This window comes from Zootermopsis nevadensis, unplaced genomic scaffold (genome assembly GCF_977971745.1).
Source record: "Zootermopsis nevadensis isolate Lab colony 2312 unplaced genomic scaffold, Znev_1.0 Znev_ptg000020l, whole genome shotgun sequence".
NCBI classification, from domain to species: Eukaryota; Metazoa; Arthropoda; class Insecta; order Blattodea; family Termopsidae; genus Zootermopsis; species Zootermopsis nevadensis.
This window is the reverse complement of record NW_028259152.1, coordinates 1,142,321-1,163,759: the sequence shown is the minus strand read 5'-3', so window position 1 is coordinate 1,163,759 and position 21,439 is coordinate 1,142,321. Positions and strand designations below refer to the sequence as shown.

General features: G+C 40.4%; 1 protein-coding gene across 5 annotated transcripts in view; it reads right to left on the bottom strand.

The window, feature by feature from the left end:
* Nucleotides 1–21,439, bottom strand: part of LOC110829709 (discoidin domain-containing receptor 2) — a 405,885-nt gene that overhangs the window by 54,038 nt on the left and 330,408 nt on the right. For all 5 annotated transcript variants that reach the window (XM_087351872.1, XM_087351871.1, XM_022063712.2 and 2 more), the window contains one exon: nucleotides 7,924–8,155. In XM_087351872.1, coding sequence (XP_087207998.1) covers nucleotides 7,924–8,155 — 232 coding nt within the window. The remainder of the gene's footprint in view (nucleotides 1–7,923; nucleotides 8,156–21,439) is intronic.

Sequence of the window (21,439 nt, the reverse complement as noted above, 5' to 3'; positions counted from 1 at the left end):
ACGAAAGGTGTGGTCAACCTCACGCAACGCGGAACAGCACCACCAGCTCAAAAACTAAACATACTGAGAAACCTACCGCCTGTTCACTAAACTCCATATTAACGTTGTAATAAGATGAACTTGTAGCACTGAATCATTTTTACCAGCCATATATAATGAAAGACAAAACAATAACGAGTTATGTGTTCTTGGATGTCTTCAGTGGATTCAGGTGCGGTATTTCGTCCCTGTGTGGCAAAGAACTTTCAGATTTATGACTACGACAGAACGCAAACAGTAGCTTCGCTACGTCACTTAACCTGATGTCAAGGTGAATTTGTAACTCCTACTTAACTTTGCGTAACGAAACCTCAAAGTCATGAAAAGTTTGGTATCCTTCGAAATATATAACAACATTAATATCATAATTTAAAATACATAAAAAAAACACGTCATAATGGGCCATGCAAGAAAACGTTAAGTTACGAAAAATCGGATTTTATGTAATCCATATGACCATATCAGAAAAGAGTCCAAGTATACAAGAAGTAAATATGCTTTTCATCCTATTATATATGGAAACCATACACCATACCAAGTTACGATAACATTTACAGGCATAAAAAATTATAATTCCACATACGTACATAAGCGGAGGTGAAATAATGTTATTAAAATATATCTTATGGAAATAGAATTTGGGGATGTGGATTGGACTCATCTGGCTCAGGATAGGGACCGATGTTTGACTCTTCTGAACACAGTAATGAACCTTTGGGTTCCATAAAATGGGGAAGGGGCAATTTCTTCACCAGCTCAGCGTATCTTAGATTCATAAGAAGGATTCTGTTCCATGAAGTTAATTATACATGGTATAATTCTCATCAAGCCAGGGTAATTAGTTTGTTGTTGTATGTCTGTATTTCACACACATATGATGACCAAAGTAACTGTTATTGCATATTCGCTCCACTGCTGCACGTTTCACAGACGCAAATAAACACGAGCTGAAACTCACAATCAGCAAGAGATGTATGAAGGCGTTTCACGTCCTGCAGGGTGCAGTTTCTATGTAAACACGTACACGCATGCCAATTACAGCTCAGGACGAAATGACCTACACACACATATATTCTGAGGGGCAGCGAATGTGGTAAAACTGGCGGATTTAATCAGCAACATGAACAGTGTACAGAGACATGTTTGTTTGACAGTTCGTGAAGTACATACGTAATATGACGCATGTGCGTGCAGGCAAGTATATTCTAGAAATTTCATCTATATTGGACTGCCAGAACGTGATTACATTTTAGAAAATTAAACATTTTGTACTATTTGTAGCTTAAAAGAAATATTAAACTTTGACTTCATGTCGCAACAAATGTCTAATGTTTGTATCATATGTTTAGTCCATTATTTATGCTACAAATTTACAGTGGCATACATTGCTCACTGTTTTCTGTGATCTTACACACCTCAGGCTTTGAATAAGAAATTAAAATAACTTTCGGTACTTTTAAGCGGATTCATAGGTTTTTAGAATTTCTACGCCTGAGTAATAAAAATGTGAATTTAATATTTTTATTAAATTTTAAAGTAAAATGCATAATCGAAACTTCTATAGTATTTTCGGTGAAGGGAAGTATATTTTGAAGTCCCGTAGTTTAAATGCAGTCTAGAATCATAACAAACTCAAAGGTAACTAAGAGAAAAAATATAAAAATTCAGTACTAGGAAACGACAGCGATTACTAAACACAAAATCGTAATTCTTTAAACCTGAACATAATTTTTTAGTCTGAGTCAATAATTAAGAAAACCTAATGTGCTCTCCGTGTTCTTCAACTGTTCTCGTACCTCAGCAAGTGAGAAGAGTTCACTCTGTCACATACGATGGAAATACTGGTCGACTCAGAATAAGTATTCTCCAGAACTGAAATTTATGCAACCGTATGGTAATTTTGCTAATAAAAATTCCCTTTACAGGGAGTCTGCCCACAAGACACGTTGCCTTGACTGGGCCGAAGTTCAAATCTGCGATGGGGTTTGCAAGTACGCCTTATAACATAGCGCGGTGCCTGGAACGAAGACAATTTCTTTCACGAGCGATGACATTGATAGACAAAGGATAAATTGGTTGGAGGACTGCGATAGGAGGGAAAATATAGGTACATGGTGGTAAGGGGGTAGAAGAGAGACGAGCATGCTCATTCTTACGTCCTCACACGCTTACAAAAACACATCCAGATCCCCCTACACAGGAAGGGAAAAATATGTAGAAAGAAAACAGGATGTGGAGTAACAATGACGAGAGAATATGACAAGATGGAAGGAAAGGAAAATGAAGAGAAATCGTACAACTGGATGACAAATTATTCCCATTACTCCGGTGGTCCCGTTCTCCTGTGCTGCTCAGAAAGACTTCCCCTGGTGGATGAAATATTAATGTTATGTTGTTGGTTGGTGTCCATGTTTGCTGGAAGGAGTGCTAACTATGGTATCTGATACACGTCCTGCACAGGCGCAGACCCCTCTGGTAGTCGAATTTGTTCTCACAGTTCCACGAGAGACCGATCGACTGCTTTTGTGACTTTATAGGCAAACGTTGGGAAATGTAGGCAGAGATTAACTGTGACGTCACATTTACCTGGGATTTATATAATTTGCATGGTCGGGGTGTCTAGAGCTCTCTGAAGCGGCGATTAGATCATCCCGGGGGTTACCCCACGTGTTTTTCTGAGGATCCCCCAAGCCTGCGTAAGATCAAGGAGATTTTCCACGCAGTCAAATTCGAGCTGAAAAGTGAGTGTCAGTCTTCGTTTGAATTCGCCGTTACCTTTGACCTTAACCACAACTAGAATAAACTGACAGATTTTTCGAAAACTTCTCAATATCACAGACAATTTACATCGGAATGTAAAATAATGCACCTCAGAAATTACTTGCTTTAATACAAATCAACATACGATAACTTATCAGCTCTTTCTCAGACGGTAATTCCAAACCCCCGGATATTTCTTCTGCACTGCCACGTTACCTTCCCGTGTCCCTGGTCACTCCCCCCCCCCCCCCTGCACCCAGCTTCGTTAGCTTTCAATAATTTATTATACTTCTTCAAACCTCGGATTATTGGTTTGAGCCAAGAGGGCAAATGAAATGAGAATGTCGATTCTGTGGCTGGGGTACCAGGCGCGATTGTTGGTTGCCTAGCTGCCCCGGGGCTACCAACCAATTTGCGTAAAGTGGTGAAAACTGACGTCAGAATCAATACGCCAGAAAGAGGCAGAAACTAAGGCGAGAAAGAGACAGAGGACCGTGGGAGTCTCGCGTGACAAGTGCCTCTCGACCTCTCAGAGTTCACGATTATGGGGCAGGCCACGGACCGGGAGAGGTCGGTCTGTTCTCGCCCGCGGTGTGACTGAACACGTTCGTCCACGTGCTTGCTCGAGGAGTCTAGCACGCATCTAACAAAGGTGAGGGCGTCGTGTAAGCAGTTCCTCCTCTATGAAGAAAGTATCAAATGAAAACAGAACAGAAAAACGCGGACAAGGAATCAGTTCATTTGCACAAATAACTCTGTCAGGATCTAGAAAAGGCTCGTTGAGGTTCAACGGAGATGGACTTCTTTTGTATCTCCGTTCCTTACCCTCTTTATTCCTGTCCCTTTTCCCTTCCGAATTGTTTCTGAAAGATGCCTAATGACACCAGCACCTGCAGTTACAAACGAAGCAACACTGGATATTACCGTGAAGTATTTGTTTGTTTTTTTTCCGGTGAATTAAAAACAATCGATACTTCATTATATGCGCCTGCATTTCGTAATTAAGCTGAGTAACCATTGCGGTCTAAACAAAAATTTTAAAATCGCCATACGCAGGCCTATCGGATACTTCTCGTCCATTCCACGTAATTTTTTTTTAAAAACCCAAAACTGCGTACAGCCAAAATATGTAATTAATTTCGAAACTGGAGTAATATTTCCCCGCGGTATTGGTATTTTCGTCGAGAGCACAGCTGAGTCTAGAACCATTTTCCATTAGAACCGAATGAATGCATTCCAGCTGAGCTGTATCACGCAGCACTCGAACCGAAGTTTGCAACAATCAGTAGTATATTTTGACTGTGATGAAATGTTCTGAAAACCTAGGGCTTAAATCATACTTCAACCGATATTTATATAAAATTAAGAACAACACTGCTGAGAAATGTATATTGTGAAAGGCCTACAGAAAACGGATAGAAGTATCTGAATTATCCGTTTGCAATTGTTCAGCATATTGTATTTCAAACAACGTTCGTTTTTCAGTGAATACTGATTGAAAAACCTTTGATATTTTAGACTGGAGAATCTAAGAAAAAATTATGAAAATATATAAACAAAATGTTTTTTTTTATAGTTCCGATTACTTAATTTAATGCAAAATATAATAAATATTTGGTACGCAAGGTACACCAGTCCTGCCTGTAAAAAGAAATTCATTCTGTAAAAAAATTACTCCACGTAATTTCAAAACGAATTTAGATTTGCATTTAGGTTGCATTCCCACAGATAATTTTGTACACACAGCAAACCCAACTCATTAATTCGCATACAGGTACAGGCCACAATTATGCGTTATCCTGTTCTTTATAAATATCCCGATTTTAATTAATTACTGACTTATTCGTGCTTGTAGCTCAGAGCATTGGTGAGGAACGAGAGGATGACTGACGAATAACGAACTGGAAAGGATACGAGAGGAAGCGGTCGAGGCCGAATTTACTCTTCGCCATTACAAAGATGAACTAGTCAACGCTCTTTACGAAGACAAGGAGGCAGTCGATGCTTGCAGTGAGAATCACACGAAATCCATAAATACAAAATGAAGACTTAATAATTGTTGAAGCAGGTGATATATATAGTTACCACTGGCCTTTAACCCTTCAACGTGGGAATTTAAATTCCGCGCTGCTTGACGAGGAGTGGTGGCCATTTAAATTTTGCTCTAAAACACTTTATTTATCATAACGTTTGAACTATATAACATATAATGATCAATTCTTCACTGAAATCCTCTTAAAAGATGGTTTTATAATTTCAGCGTATAATATGAACATCCTGTGTGTGACAAATGCTAGTAGTCGATTAGACGTTGAGAGTTGTATGTTTTTTATTGAAACGTCAGCAAAAGTCAACTCTACCAAAATACATAGTTTTTATCTTTTTCTAGCGGTTCCTGCACATGACGCAATGTCTTTGAGGCATTGAATTTCTTTCCTGTGTCAATAATACGCGGGAGTAAATATGTCTGCGCCAGCTGATATTCTGACAGCGAACTGAAGGCCACATATATGCATCATACTTGGCAGTTATAACCGTCTCTTACTAAGAACTCTTCTGATTATAGACTTCTGAGTATAGAGGTGCTAAAATTGTTGATATTTGAAGACACAGATAAACATAACGGTATATCTATATATATATATTATGGAGCCCCTTGACCGTTTCAGATAATTTTTTTTCCTCTCTACTTCGCTGGAGCGGTTATCGTGTCATATGAGACTGAGAGAATGAGTTATCTTACCTCTACAAACAAACAGCTCAGTGTTCTTTGGAAGATTGTGTAACCTCTTAGGTCACGCAGTTATTCACAGACTAGCCTTTAGAGATCGAAGAATGCGACGTTGCCAATACATGATCAGAAAGAGCATTTCTTCCACACCAGATCAACTACAAACATCATATATCAGTCGTTATTGTTTCCATAATTATGGGCTTTTGAAATTAGGCTTAACAGCAGACCGGGAATTTAAATGCCAGGGCGTCACAAGACGTCCAACCACGGTGAAGGGTTAAAGGCTTAAACATTCGATCTGATTATCAAACTATATTTATGGTTATAATAGTCTAAAGTACTATAATGACATGCTGCCAGTCCTACATATATTCATAACAAGGTACACGACGTGGATTGTTCCTTGACAACCTGACTAGCAAATAATTCCCAGCTGCAGAAGAAACGTGTTACTTTGTATCTAATGTGACTTACACTTTAATTAAATTTCCGAAGAGATTCTTCTTAACTTTCTCAAACTAATTTTAACTTTATTTCGAATCGATTAGGCCTATGGCTTCGAAAAATATGGGACGACAACAGAACATGCTCTGGCTGAAAGCCACGCAACCTTAAGAGAACTGAAAGAAACACTTAAATAGGATGGACAGTATAAAAAGATCTATTAATATTTTAAACGTCTATGATTACTCACGAAGATGTATTTAAAAGCTGATAACTTAACTACTACCACTAACTAATAATGATACATTAAAGTTGTTTAACTACTTCAAGGCCAATTTAAGAGATTCAAAACAATTTTTGTTTCCAGGACCCTTGTAATATAAGATCTTAGGCTGCAGTTTATTTAGCGCATATGTAAATCTGATTTTGGGAAATGATCATGAATGAACGTACATATGAATTTGTGACGGACAATAGTGGCCAGTTTTGTAGTATTATCACGGTGTTTTCCAGGAAAAACAGTCATGAAAAACCTCGGTCAGTATAGGGTGTGGAAAAACAGAGATTCGAACTCAAATCTACAACGTTCACATATCTAATATTAAAGTAAAGTAAAGTTTGTCCCACTATACGCCATGTAGGCGTTTGGGGGGAGTGGAGGTATAGCTCCTCTCTTCCTTGACCCCGGCACTAGATGGGGGTGAGTGGTCAGCATCACGCCCCGGCCGGCTTTACCCCCGGGAAAGGACCCCGGTACCCATTGTAGAGGAGGCTGGGTGGGCCCCAGAGCCGGTCTGGACGCAGAGGCTAGAGGAAAAATCCTCTGCCCCCGTCGGGGATCGAACCCCGGCCGTCCAGCCCGTAGCCAGTCACTATACTGACTGAGCTATCCCGGCTCATACCTATCTAATATTAGCGTTTGAAATATTAAGTTCCTGTCAGTGATCCTTTCGTAAAAGAATATTTAAAAAATAAACAATCTGGCATAGAACAGAGCAGAAGCAGACCTAGAAGTCAAAACAATGTAGTATTCAGAAGCTATGACGTAGGCCATTTCATCAGCATGACAATACTGAGTACGCAAATGGATTACTGGCTCCAGCGGTAACAAACACATGTCTGCCAAAATAACCTGTAAACCAAAACGGATTTGTTCATAAAGAACTCCTGCTGATTCTTCATGTTAACGGGAGACCCTCCCTTGCTGTGTGTTGCAAATAACAGCGACCGCACAAACACACTGACGGCTGGTGGGATAGAACCACTGCCGTGTCAGCTCCTATAACAATTATTACCACGAACTGATGGGACGCTTTTAAAACAGATAACCACAGACTTTTCTTTGATCACCGTAACAACCAGTAGGCTAGCCCCACCCACCCTATTCCATTCCATTCCATAACCCGAGCGATGTTTGTGTTCCATCAACTAGAGGCCACATCCATACGCTGTACTTTGTTTGAAGCTCGTTTGAAAATTCTTTTATTACGTGCCGACAGATCAAAACTGAAGCAATAACATGAATCGGCTGATGAGAAGACCTGTCATTTCGAGCTGCTTTTCTACTCCGTATGCTGTACACAGAACACACGCACGCACGTTGCCCGTTTTCGAGGACGTTAAAATTGACAATATTCAACGTTAATAAAGTCTTCTCGGGCTATCAGCCGCGTTAGTTAGCTCTACGAGTCACACAGTCAACAGCCTTGAAAATGAGGACACAGATAGTCCTCGAAACGTCGGTGATTGATCACCAACTAACACGGCTGATAGCCCGAGAAGACTTTGCCGTCAAAGCTTCACATCAGTATTCAACGTGTTTAAACAAAGAATGTAGATACCAATGTTTCATAAGAACCCAGAAGACCAACATCGACATATTCGTCGCCGTGAAAACCTCGTATCAGGCCACTGGGATTCTGGTCCAGGGGTTGTGATCTACTCACCTCTTCGCCTTTGGTGTCTCTGTATCGCACCCATTTCCCTAGACGCGGGCGCCAGTATTCTAGCAAGTAAGCCTCGGCGAATTCAACACCCTGGCCGTTGCCGAACCTGCCTTGTGTCTCTGTGGCTGTGATAACGTGTACGGAGTGAAGGTCGATCTCCAGCCATTCCTTCGGCTCCGTTGTGATTTGATTCTTGGGGCACCATGCTCCCCCATGACTCTCCGTCCGCAGACTAGAACAAAAGAAGAACTCAATTCAGAATTTACAATTCTTTATTACTGCTTTCACCTCCAGGGCCGAAGCCCTGATGACGGAGGCAGTATGACCTCCGAAACGTTGGTTAACATCGACCAGGCTACACAGCGCAACAACCCAGAAGACTGAAATCTTAATACTCATCGCCCTGATGACGGAGGCAGTACGACCTCCGAAACGTTGGTAAACATCAACCAGACTACACAGCGCAACAACCCAGAAGACAGAATCTTCAACTGTAGAACTGTTTACAAGTTCTCTCATACTAAACTCAGCTCATTTGCATCAAACTACGGTGTTCTATAAAACAAAATTAAAGTGCAATTGAACTGTGAAATGAAGATGTGAGTTGGAAGTCTGTAGCAATGATATGATGGCTCGTCCTCTCCTTATTCTGGTCACGAAGATAGACCGGCAAATTGCCTGTTCCGACCCCAATACAGACTTTGACATTTCTCCTGGTCCTCGTACTACGATGGATTGATATTCTAGGAATATTTTACAACATTCTAACACGATCTAACCAGTTGTGTTCGTACTGTTTTCATTTCTTTGGATTCGGTTCCCGTCCAGTTTCCCTGTGGTCTAATAAACTTCATCCTCTCTTCGATCTCTTTATAAATCCACTTGTTTCACAGTCCAGAATTCACGGCCACGTAAATGTTACAGGATGTCTAAAATATTAAATAATTTAATATAATAATGTTAAAAGATGTTCATGATGTAAATGTATTATCTCTTTCAGGCTGTTTAAAAGTTTTAAATGGACGAAACCAAAGTATACCTACAATTATTCAAGAAACTAAGCAGAAGTTTTCAAGAAGTCCTTCGGGAATATTCAAAACACAATCCCATTTTAATTTGGCGCACAATTCCTGTACTTCTATAATGCATCTGGGATATTAATAGTTGCCATTTTAATTTCAACAGGCTCATCTTTGAGTTCTGCAACGCAATACTAGAGGCCCCTTTAGGGCCAGTAGTAGGCTGTTTTAGAACCAACTCTTTCGCCGCATAAACTTAATTGAAAAAGTTTCTGGACTTCACCTCGGGAGTTTCGGTTATGAAATTTGTTAACACGTCCAGACAACAAGAGTGGAAGGTCTGTCCAACACGTCGTTTTGTCTGAGGTTCTTTAAATGAATATTACATCAATCCCGAGGCAGGGTAATAATTACAGTGCTTGATGATGGAGAGATAGCTTCTAAAAGTATAAAAATTCATACCTAAGGTAGCTAGCTAGCACGTCTCCAGACATCATGCAATATTGCCTCGTGTCACTTATGTAGAAGCTGTCTACAGTTTCTGTAAGCAGGAATTTAAATTGGGATTAAGAAAAGTGGTGTGATGGTAAGAAGGCACTTATCTTTTACATTAAATATACTAATTTTTATACTACCTGCTAATTATATTTGTTGGAGGAAAGACAGATAAAATGGAATTCATTTCCACGAAAACGTACACTTCAGGTTGACATATAAGTTTATAACGTATAAAGAGCGTTGTAACACACTTATAAGCAGCAACCAAGTTGGTATGGATGCCAGAAGGCACTTCGATATTACATGAAATTTCAAACTGGTAACGGAAGGCGTAACTGCTAGAAAAGAGATCTTGGGTTATTAGATTAGCGATTAAAAGGCGTAAACGTGAGAATTCTATTAAACAACGCACCACGAACACGTTACTTATTACGAAAGCTAATACGATCTGATATTATTTATCTATCTAAAATGTAACCCACTTGATTAGAGAATTGTAAATTCGGCAGACCTACTATGATCCTAATATATTTTACGACGTTCTGCACAAGTAAAATAAGAAAACGTCAGAGCACACACACGTATAAACCATCTTAAGGATATAAATATAAATTGTCTCAGAATTTAGAAAACAATTAATGATTTGTGTCTCAAAAGTGCAGGAACAGAACCTTCAAATAAGCAGTAAACGCCTTCGTCTTCATCCCCACAAATTCATAATTGATATGGATTCTAATAATTACCATTGATAATTTGTCATATAATATAAAGTTGTTTTAGAGATATACATAGAAACTGACATCTATCAGTGTATTAATATCCTTCGTATCATACGAAATCTGCTCTCTCCTGCTCTGCCTTGGCACCCCATTTTATCCCTACATCTAACATTCCTCCTCATTATTCTGTTTTGAAGATTTCTTAACAAAAATATAACCAGTCGTACTTTGTTCACAAAACTGAAAGTCTTAATACGATTAGCGAAGTCTTCTGACGTAGAAACGCCTTAGAGCACGTTGGTATGCCTAATCAGGAGGCAGCAACCCGCAACAACGAGACCGGCTGTCCCTCATGTAACCTACACAGCGCATACCACACAACATAAGGCCGACGAACCTCTCCCGTCACAAACTTCTCCACAATAGATTAACCCTTGCGTCTTATACAACCAGCCACACCCTCAAGTTAATTGCATTGCATACCTAACAAGGGTGCGCTGATCGCGCTCCTGGTTTCCAAAGGAAATCAACCTCTTCCGCTCGCTTCAGCCTTGGCCCGCCCCACGCAGAAACAGTTGGGCATGGCGGGTAACGAACATGTGTACTGGATTTCAAGAACCACATTAAACAATAATGCGATTCCCCAAAAAATAATCAACGAATGTAAGTTGCATGCAGTGTACCTCAGTATTATTGTCCAATCTTAGGGCAGTTGATGTCGAACTATCGCAGTCAACACTTAATTTACTAACCTTTGCAGTCAGGAAATGTCGCTGGAATTAATGAGAAACAGAGTTCCTTTGGGTGGCACAAATCTGCCTCTTTCCGATTACAAGATTTCAAATTTAAGTCTGTTGTTGGTTCCAATGACGTACTGATTTTCCTTCTATGTTTTCAGAGGAAAGCGTGGACTGAGGGGAACAAGTCAGAAAGTCAATACATTTTGAAACTGAAGGTTGTACGTCTTCGTGAAACCCAGTGGTCCTACTACTGGTCTTCACAACCTGTTTCTATAAGATGTCTTAATATTAAGCTGTCTGTCCTTCCATCAATACCTAGGCTTCTCAAGTGGGTGTCTCCCTACAGGTTACCCAAATAAAGTGATGTCTTCTTACCATTATCTAAAAATTTTAGAATGAAATTAAAATGTTGTTTGGATTACGCATGTACTTCATACGTTCTACATACCCTGTCCATCGTAACCTCCTTCACTTGATCACCTTTCAGCTCTCCGATGCCAGGTTATGTTCCGTCGGGTCCAAAAATTCTAGCCACCGAAGTTCACAGGCCTATCTAACAGCTTTGGAGTGACTTACAACTGTTGGTTTACACAATAATACTGATACATCTTCCGTCATTTCTGTCGAAAGTCATTTCTCCTCTTAAATATTACTATTAAACATGGCTGAAATGCAAGTGTTCATTTTATTAGTATATTTGTCGGCATAAAGTATATGCGAAACCTTGTGGATTCCTTTATACCCCGTCAAGATCACTCAATCATCGCCCATTCTACAATCCGCGTTGCTTTCCTTCAGGGAACGCGATGTTTAGGGGCTGGAAGAACGTTACGATGCTGCTATATTCATGACAAGCATTGAAAACCGATCAGCCTACTTATTCCCCCACCTTACCGACACGTGTGAAGGGTCGGAAACCAAGGGTCCGCGGGTAACTCAACGCTACACATAAATCCACTTGATTCGCAAGAAAATTGACTTCGTCTGAGCAGAAGTACATTGTGAGGCTGGGAGTAAGGGACCAATTCAGTAAGTCTCCCTCACTTCAACTCCTAAAGCAACCCTCTTACTTTCCCTTTAAGGCACAGACGTCCCTTCTGATTCTTCGCCTCGCTTTTTATCTCATATACAAGAATGCCCTCTTCCCAGATTTGGTGTTTATACTGACATATCAAGACGTCAACGTTACGGGGGAGGAGGGGGGGTTGTGTGTAGCCCAACCGACAGTTTGGTGGCTGAATGCAGAGGCGGGATGGAGGATATTTCATCTGTAATTTGTAGCCTTTACGCCTACACAGAATCCCTTCTTGCAGAAACGTACCGACTGAAAGTGAAATGTTTATTGCACGAAACGTTATACAGTGGATTCCTCTTAGTATAGGCATACACTCTTTGACATTCTCTTATTTTTTATCTCTCTGGCGTCCGGAAACACAGGATGTACAACTCTACGCTATAGGGTACGTGTTTATTATTTAAACCGTTATGTCCAGAACAGAGACGCGTAACGCAAATACTCGTTAACAACTTCGTTCCTTAAGAAGAATGCCAGATGTAACTTCAGTGTCAGAAGACGACACCATTAATTAGAATAAAAAATGTAATACATTCAAAAGCACAATAACACGTAATTTACATAGCATTTTACTTATGAATCAAATGAAAAACTATTAGGAGCCTAAACAGTTAGGTACAGGTAATTAGACCTTAAGGTTTCACACAATAAAATAAATTTCTTTATCAGCTGATTGACAGTTGGTTTCTCGAGAAGGACGCTGCATTATCGAGTTTGTTATGGGACATATAAGTTCTGCTGTGGTATTCTAAATAAATCCGCAAGTTCATTACGAAGCAGAAGAGGGATCCTGTTCGCGTGTAGCTACTAGCTCGATCAAAATTCGCGCACGCCCTTCGAAGGATTACATGCCAGTCCCTTTAGAAAGAAAATTCAAAGAATCGAGTTGTGGTAAGGGACTCTTTGCAGTTCTAGAGAATGAACAGACGTATTCGTTACCCTTGGCAGAAACACCCTCGCATCGCACCACAACTTTCTCCAACTCAATCAAACGAAATGCGTGTACCCTAACATGATACAGCCACATCGTAGTTTGCTCGCACTCTTTCTATCCATCGCCCCTGTTCCGTCAGCTGCAGGGAAGTGGGATCTCAGAAGAGAGGCTACGACTCAAGCAAGAATTGCACGGAAGTGGCTAACAACAATTTCCTGCAAGAACGAAACTAAACCTGGTGATTACAGCTGCCATTCCATTACAAATACAGATTACATTTCAATATGAATATGGCTGTCACCTGGGTTGTTACGCCGTGCAGTCTGATAGAAGTTTTCCGACTTTTCAGGGCAGCACTCTCTTCTCTTTGATGATGGAAGCAGCGAGCACCTCTGAAACGTCGGCACACGTCTACCATATTACTCGGCGCAACAACCCAGATGACAGATACCGTCAAGTTTCCATTTGTCTTATTCATATGTCAATAACTGATTCCATCGCGCAGAATATACATATTAAGAAGCTAACAGTCGGTCATACAGTCAATAAATTCCCGGCTATCCATGGAACGCAGATGTTCACAAGAGCCCATTACAGGTCCTGTCGTAAGCCACTTAAATCCAGACCAAACCCTCCCATCCGTTTCCCTTAGGATCAATTTTAGCTCATCCTCTAATATGCGCCTTAAATCCCTTCACGATTTCTGATCAACATTTTGTACGTAACTGCCATGTCCCTGTGCGTGCTACAAGTCCAGCCATTTCATCCTTCATTTTATGAAACTTATAATATCTATCAGTAAGCCGGTGAGTCACTAACAGTGTTCTGCATTATAATTTAAACTGTTTTTGTTATTATTATAATTAATTATTAGCAATAAATTAGTTGAATTATTTGTACATTTATATATTTAGTTCATTGTTTGTTTGTTTTTCTATTGTTATATTTATTGTTAGTGCTTGGCTGTTATTGGCCTCCTTTGGCTGTTGCTAAGCACTCTAATAAATGAATTGAATTGAATTATTTGCCTCAACATCTACATTTTCATAATCGTGTCTTGTCACGCAATTATAAAAAACACCTGTTCATGCAATTGATAAACAGATTCCTTGGTTATTTAAAGACGCTTTTTAAACCGCACCGATTAGACCAGTAAAGAGTCAAATGTTACGATGATCGTTAATATTAAATTGTAAATAATAGACGAAGATGTCGTGGCCTATTTTCTTATGCTACAGCATCAGTCGCTTGGACAAACTTCGAGGTAGTACTTGGCATCAGGTTGTAGGAGCGCGATTCCATCCCGGGGTAGCGACATTTTCCAATTATTTACTGAGGATCTTACGGTTACTGAAGGATTACGTACGCAGAATTCAACGTCACATGTGTTCTGAATTGCGCCTTTATTAAGGGGCATGAAGTTTATGTAGAAGAAGGAGGACAACGGGGTTCATAAGAGATGGAGAGACAGAAGGTGCAAGGGATAAGAAAAATGAGGAAACATGACGTCCCTTCCTGTCGAAAACGAGACTATTTTTATTCTGGACTGGATACGACAACTGGAGTAACAGGAAGAAATATGAGCTGGATCTTGAAGACAACAGTAATAAAACATTGTAAGCTGTAAAATAAGCGCTTGCACTAAACATTCACTTCCGATCTGTTGTGATTATGAATGATGTAGCGTCTGAGGATTGTGAGGCTTCATAGCGTTTCTTGGTATTCTGTTGTACACTCACCGTCCTTTACATGGTGCAGCTGTCGGAAGAAATTTGTGTTCAGACTCTCAATTTCACCGAAAGGGAAATTTTTAAAAATTACACTGACTGGAATTCAAAGTTTCTATATCTGTGACCGTTACACCACAAACATAAAGGCTATTAAAATTAAACGGTATATCGTCTGTGAACACAAAAGTAGGACAGTGAACTGATTATACTTAAGTTCAATCTAATACAAACTCAAAATCGATTTTGTAATTATCCAGCCGTTTACTTTTCTGTGCTCAAAGTAGTCTTCTTAGAGTTCAAAGTCCCGTCAAAATCCACCAGACCCCAAGATTTTTGTTATTATTACCAGCGGAAGCCAGCAGGAAAAATTGTGTGTGTACAGGATCAAATCAAACATGCATCGTTTATTTTTATACTACCGTAAGTTACCGGGGTTCGATCCCCGACGGGGGCAGAGGATTTTTCCTCTAGCCTCTGCGTCCAGACCGGCTCTGGGGCCCACCCAGCCTCCTCTACAATGGGTACCGGGGTCCTTTCCCGGGGGTAAAGCCGGCCAGGGCGTGATGCTGACCACTCACCCCCATCTTGTGCAGAGGTCAAGGAAGAGATGAGCTATACCTCCACTCACCCCAACTTTATCATAAGTTACCGGTAACTGCTGATTACTTAGAATACAGCATAAACAAAATACAAGGGATTTATTTTTAATACTCTTAAAATGTTTCATGTGACTTAAGTAAGAGTGTTTGGACACCCCTGTTCTACCTGTGGTGTGTTCCTGAAGTTCTAAACGCGAGCTCGTTACTACGCCCTCTGCTGGAACGGTAATGCGGCCTAAGGGCTGTCCAAATGATATAAATATTTTCACTTTTAATCACCAGTGTAAAAAAAAATTGGACTTGTACATTAAGAATGATTTATGAAATACAATTAATTAAAAAAATGTTCATTATAACTCGCCCACTTGCTTCATGAATAACTTCAACAAGCAGACTCAAATTCATGAAGTCGTTAATTGGCAATTACCGGGTAAATGGCGGCTCATGTGGAAGTAATTTTATGAGAATTCACCAAACATGATGACGATAATGCCACATTAATTACGTGCTTTAAAACTCTCGGTTAAGAAGAAAACTTATAATTAATGAACTGCACTAAGAACGCAGATCCAGTCCGTGGCAGCGGATGGAAATATCATGGACAGCCAAGAGCAAATTAACAGAAGACATTGCAGCTGGCCTATATGACAGGCATATTCCTTTCCAAAATGTTTCATTGTAACTTTGCGTACGAGAAATAATTTTCGTGAAACGTTCTCATAATTTGTAACTCCGCAACGAAATTGTTCAAGATACGTCAAACAAAAGTCGAAAGAAACATGTTTTTACCTTGTAACAGGAAGGTACCGATGGAGTTCAAGCGATCGAATTCGCTTAGTTCTTTTAACTGTTGTTTATTTAACGACGCTGTCAAGACCATCAGTCTATAGGAAAGGTCAATTTCTAAAGATAACAAATATAACTTATAACCCTGAGTGTTCTACTACTATGGTGTTCCTATGTGCTAGTGTGAACTGCACACGAAATTATGGATTGTCCTAGCTAGTCGGTTTTAAAGTACGCTTTCACACGGTAGATATCTGCCACACAGGATGAAAATAGTTCGCGAATTACCGGTAATTGCTGCAAACACAGACGGCGTCCTGTAGGAGGATCAGGAGATGATCAACTTCCTCCTAGCCTCCACCAGTTTGACGTTTGTGTCATGCGAAATCAGTGGCGTGCTGCCTCTTTCTTGTTTTAAGCGTATATTTTTTTATTCCTTAATTTAAATAATATTTTTCAATTCCGTGTATTACACAGAATCAAATGTTGAGGTAATGTTTAGTGTAAAAATCTGTAACAAAGCGATTGTAGCCTTTTTAATGTACTACTCCAAGATCTGTTTCGGTGGACGGAGGAAATGTACGAAAACCACAGTCGACAGAGTCTACTCACTCGACTAGTAGGGAACTGTATTTAGTACAGTTGTCAGCGATGCTGAAACAAACATGCCGTCGACTATCCACCAGAAGGTAAAGTGCGTCTGGCTTATTTAGTGCCTCAGTAACAACTCCGAATATCATGCTAATTAAAATTACATCATTACTAAAACAATTTGTGAAGGACGCGACAGAAATGTGTCGTGATCTCCTATAAGTAGACATGTAATCCGACTGTTTAGCTGGAGGGGCTGAGGTCAGTCAAAATGTCCTAAATCTGCCGAGATAAAAGAAACAATAATAATCACATCATTGTGAAACACGGAATCCCAGCTCGGCATCAAGTAAACGACTACCTCATCTCATTCGACGGAATACAACCATCAGTTGATATGGCATCATTAGGTACGCAAAGAACGAGGTGGTACGGAGGAACGCTGTCGTGACAGAAGCGGCTACTGACTGCGCCCTGGTCTGGAGGCGAAGGAAGAATCCTTGTGCCGCCTGTGAACGCGGGACAGTCGCCCGACTACGGAGGATGGGCTGCCACGTCATCTTAAAGCCATAACTCATTGTCTTGAGCCGGGTTGTGCTCGCCGTATTAAACACACACGACGCTAGCACAAAGGGTTGCCGGCTGAAACAACTTCAAAGCTTAAGTGCTATGAATTATGACACGTAATTTTCAAAAGTTATAAAAAAAAATATTGTGCTTAATTGAGATGTTTATTCTGTGAACCTATAATCTTTATTAATAACGTACTGTAATAGCAAGAAGTGCCACGGTGGTCTACCGGTTAGAACGCTGGCCTTGTAATCCTGGGGTCTCGAGTTCGATTCCCGGCGGTGCCCGAATTTATATATTGTGTTGGGCAAGGCCGTGGTCTAGGCAACACGGAGTTTTCCTCCGGGGGCTTCCCCGGTTTCTCCGTGGCATCCCAACAATTACTCCATTCACACACAGAAGAAGGCAATGGCAAACCACTTCTGGATCATCTGCCAAGAACGTATATGAACAGGTCCCAGGCCGAGAAAAGGATGGAAGGATCCTGTTCATATGGACCTGTCGTCAGACAGAACACTACAAAATAAAATATAAATAAAATAGGAAAGAGTTGTCGGCACAATACAAGTTAGAAACACTTTTCTTCTGTATGTGCTATAGAAATGTTCGTAGTTATTGCAGACATTTTCTGAAACAGCAGATTGCGGTCATCTGGACTGAAACATCAGGCAGACTGAAGATGGAGGCAGTATGTTCTTCCAAAATGCTGGTATCTAGTAACGAGTCCACATAAAACCTAGACGTTACAGCCTATAACACAAACATCGGAATGTTTTGCTTGTATTTACAGACGAAAAAATCACGAACTATTTTCTTCAAAGCCGATGAAGTTTTAACGTAGCAAGAATGTTCATCGCCACTCTTCCAAAATTTACATTTCTGGACAAAAGATGGTAATGCAGGACAATGAAGGCTACACAGAATAACAGCCAGCATCGCCCGAATTTAATGAGCATTAAATTTATTTGTGAATTTCTTTTCCATCCGTCATTATCCTTCGTAAGACAATTTAGATTTCGACATATCCCAACGATTTATTATTTATCTTTGTATTACTACACTTTCCTTCATTCTGGTGATGAGACACGAAGACAAGCTTAGTTATCCTTGTTACAGACAAAACTGCAGAACAGTAGAATTTCTCGTAAACTGCAAAGTGTATATCACTTGAGTTACTTCAGTCAGAACCGAGCCTCGAGGTTTCCACTCACGTAGCACGCCACAGCAGCAAACTACCCACTGCAGGGCTGCTGTTTAATACTTCTTACGAGGGCGACTTCCAATTCCATAGAGGAAGAGCAGAGGGCCCCTTTGATCTTCCCACAGTATAAGCACTCCCCCGCTCCAGCCCTGTCACCGCACTGAGGTTAGCGGTACGACCTGGCGTCGAGATGGCTCGGCCTTGGACGACGAACGGTCTCTTAAGATATTAACTTCACTCACTGGTCTGAAATGGAAGTCCGTCTGTCTCACTATGAAGGTACAACCACCCCGCCTTATTCAGCAATTCGAATCGGTGTGAGCGAAGACTAAAATTAGATGGCCAAGTTGTGAGGTATGGAATCCTGACTTCTGACTGCTTTATAAATAGGAGGGGAAAAGACCTGCCAGGCCACATGTGGATTACAATCCCTCTGATGTCTGTTTCTTAGCTATAAAGTACTACTGGTTTGCTCTGAAGCTAATGGTTCAGGTCGTATGTGTTGCAGTAAGAAATAATAAAATGACTTATAGATTATTTTAAGTCAACAAGTGCTCTGTGCCGTTAATGCCAAACGCCGCCACTGGACACGATCCACATTCCAATTATCACAACCTACTTACTTTGATCCATCTTAATTTTATCCTCCGAGGTCCTTCTCGGTCTTACGATTTGCAGTTTTCAAAGAGGATTCCCCCAACAAATTGCAGAGTCAATTGCCTGCCTTCGCCGCCCTAGCTACATGCCCAGCCTAACGAAGCCTCCTAAATTTCACTGTCACGGTAACACAAAGTGACCTGGAAATACCTAAATCTAAGGTTACGTCATATCCTAAATTTGCATACTTAACTCAAACTACAGAGTGAACACATGATCTGAGCGATTTAAATATACAAACACTAAATTGCACACAAAAATTAAACTTACGTCACTGGAATCGGAGAGTTCTTTTATGCGGAAGTCATGACGTAACTTCGACAATGACCAGACAGCAACTGTTCGTTGATATGACACTGATAAAGTCAGAGCCCGAATTTGAATTTTAAAGAAAAGAACATCCGGTATAATCCAAAACTCTGTGCCCTTGAGTAACTATTATTATAACGAAGTCAACCTTTATTCTATGTAAAGTATTCATGAACATTAGTATTATATTATCAGGCACAAGTGATTAATATATCTATTGCCCACCCATGAAAATATTATTTTTCTTGCATAACATTTGCACCCCGCTGTGAATCCGCAGTTGTGAAGATTAATATTGTTAATAAAGATTATGTAAAGTAAAGTAAAGTTTGTCCCACTATACGCCATGTAGGCGTTTGGGGTGAGTGGAGGTATAGCTCCTCTCTTCCTTGACCTCGGCACTAGATGGGGGTGAGTGGTCAGCATCACGCCCCGGCCGGCTTTACCCCCGGGAAAGGACCCCGGTACCCATTGTAGAGGAGGCTGGGTGGGCCCCAGAGCCGGTCTGGACGCAGAGGCTAGAGGAAAAATCCTCTGCCCCCGTCGGGGATCGAACCCCGGTCGTCCAGCCCGTAGCTAGTCACTATACTGACTGAGCTATCCCGGCTCATGATAAAGATTATGTAGCGAGTCTAATATACAGAGAAGTATCACTCAGTACAGTGTTTGTGTTCTTGAGTATACCTCTGAAATTTCTACATATACACCGTGAAGTCTTAGCAACTTCGCAATTCGCTACCGTCATTCAGGTTATGGTGCTGTACGGTATAAATAAGAAAAATCTGTAGTTAATTTCATCAGTTCAGAGTATATCTGAATGTGGGGAACATGTGTATATGCCAAAAATCAGATGAACACAGAACACTAACACGCGCGCTTGATGAACGTCTCCCGTACAAATCCATTCACCATTTCTTTATTTAGCTTCGCGTGTTGTTTGTGTTTCTGCTACTCAATGATATAAAGACGTTTATATTAAGAAATCAATTGGCTTAATTCCATGCATCCATTCAGTGACGCGGTTTATTTATGACAGCCAACGAACAGAACCGCAGGCTAAAACTTTAAAATAGGTTTCCATGACACTGAACTTTACTTGTTCCGTTCAATAACACAGACCTCACCATGTCTTCTATTACAATTCTGTATAGGGGATTAAGAAAATAGCTACATAATTTAGAACTACATTTTGGTTCTTAATTTATGTGAAGACACGACAAGACAATTGTACTAACAGTGACTGATAATTCTGAGGAAGATGTCTTAATTGCAAACCTCATAAAAATGATTTTTAGGTACTCAGACGCGTCCTCACAAAGATGGGATGAAGTTAATGCAAACAAAACTTTTGAATTAAGCCCTTCATTCGAAAATTAAAGGCATCCTCTAATAAAGTTGAAAGATCAACACTAATATGAGTAGGAACAACAAATGTACGTCTTATCTGTCTCGGTATTCGCCTGGAGAGGCTGAGGAAAACCTCAGTATCAACACACCTGTGACCGACCGGGAAAATCATACATTCCACAAATGCATTGTTCTGCCAATTTTCATATTGTTGTCTTGTAATAAACTGTATTACATTTAGAGAATGTAAACAGAAGATTGCAGCTTCGTATTCGGAAGTTCCCGGGTCCAAATCTGGGCTCGGAGAAGAGCCATTCTGACTGACGTTCAACGTGATTTCCTTCAGCCCCAATAAAATGTTAGCAGACTACCTTAAGTTACGACACGATCAATTCCTTACGTATCCTTCTCAGTTCATTATTCATTAATCATCCTATCAATACACTCCACGTACTCCGAGCAGCTGGCAGCTTCGTTACATAAACCATAAATGAATAAAAAAAAAACAGTGGTGGTTTTTTTTCACGACTCTGTAAAGCAAAATAACTTTGTTTCAGCCCTTGTTATTAAAGAGTTCTGAACTCCGGTTTCGAAACGTGGACGTTTTGTCCCTTTCACTCTGTGGTAGTATAAAATAATAGGCTATTCTGTTTAAATAGGCTTATGGCTGTAGTAAACATTTCACCTTGTTTCGCCTGACCTGTAGAAGCAAGAAGTTTACCAGAAGGCTTACAGTTACGT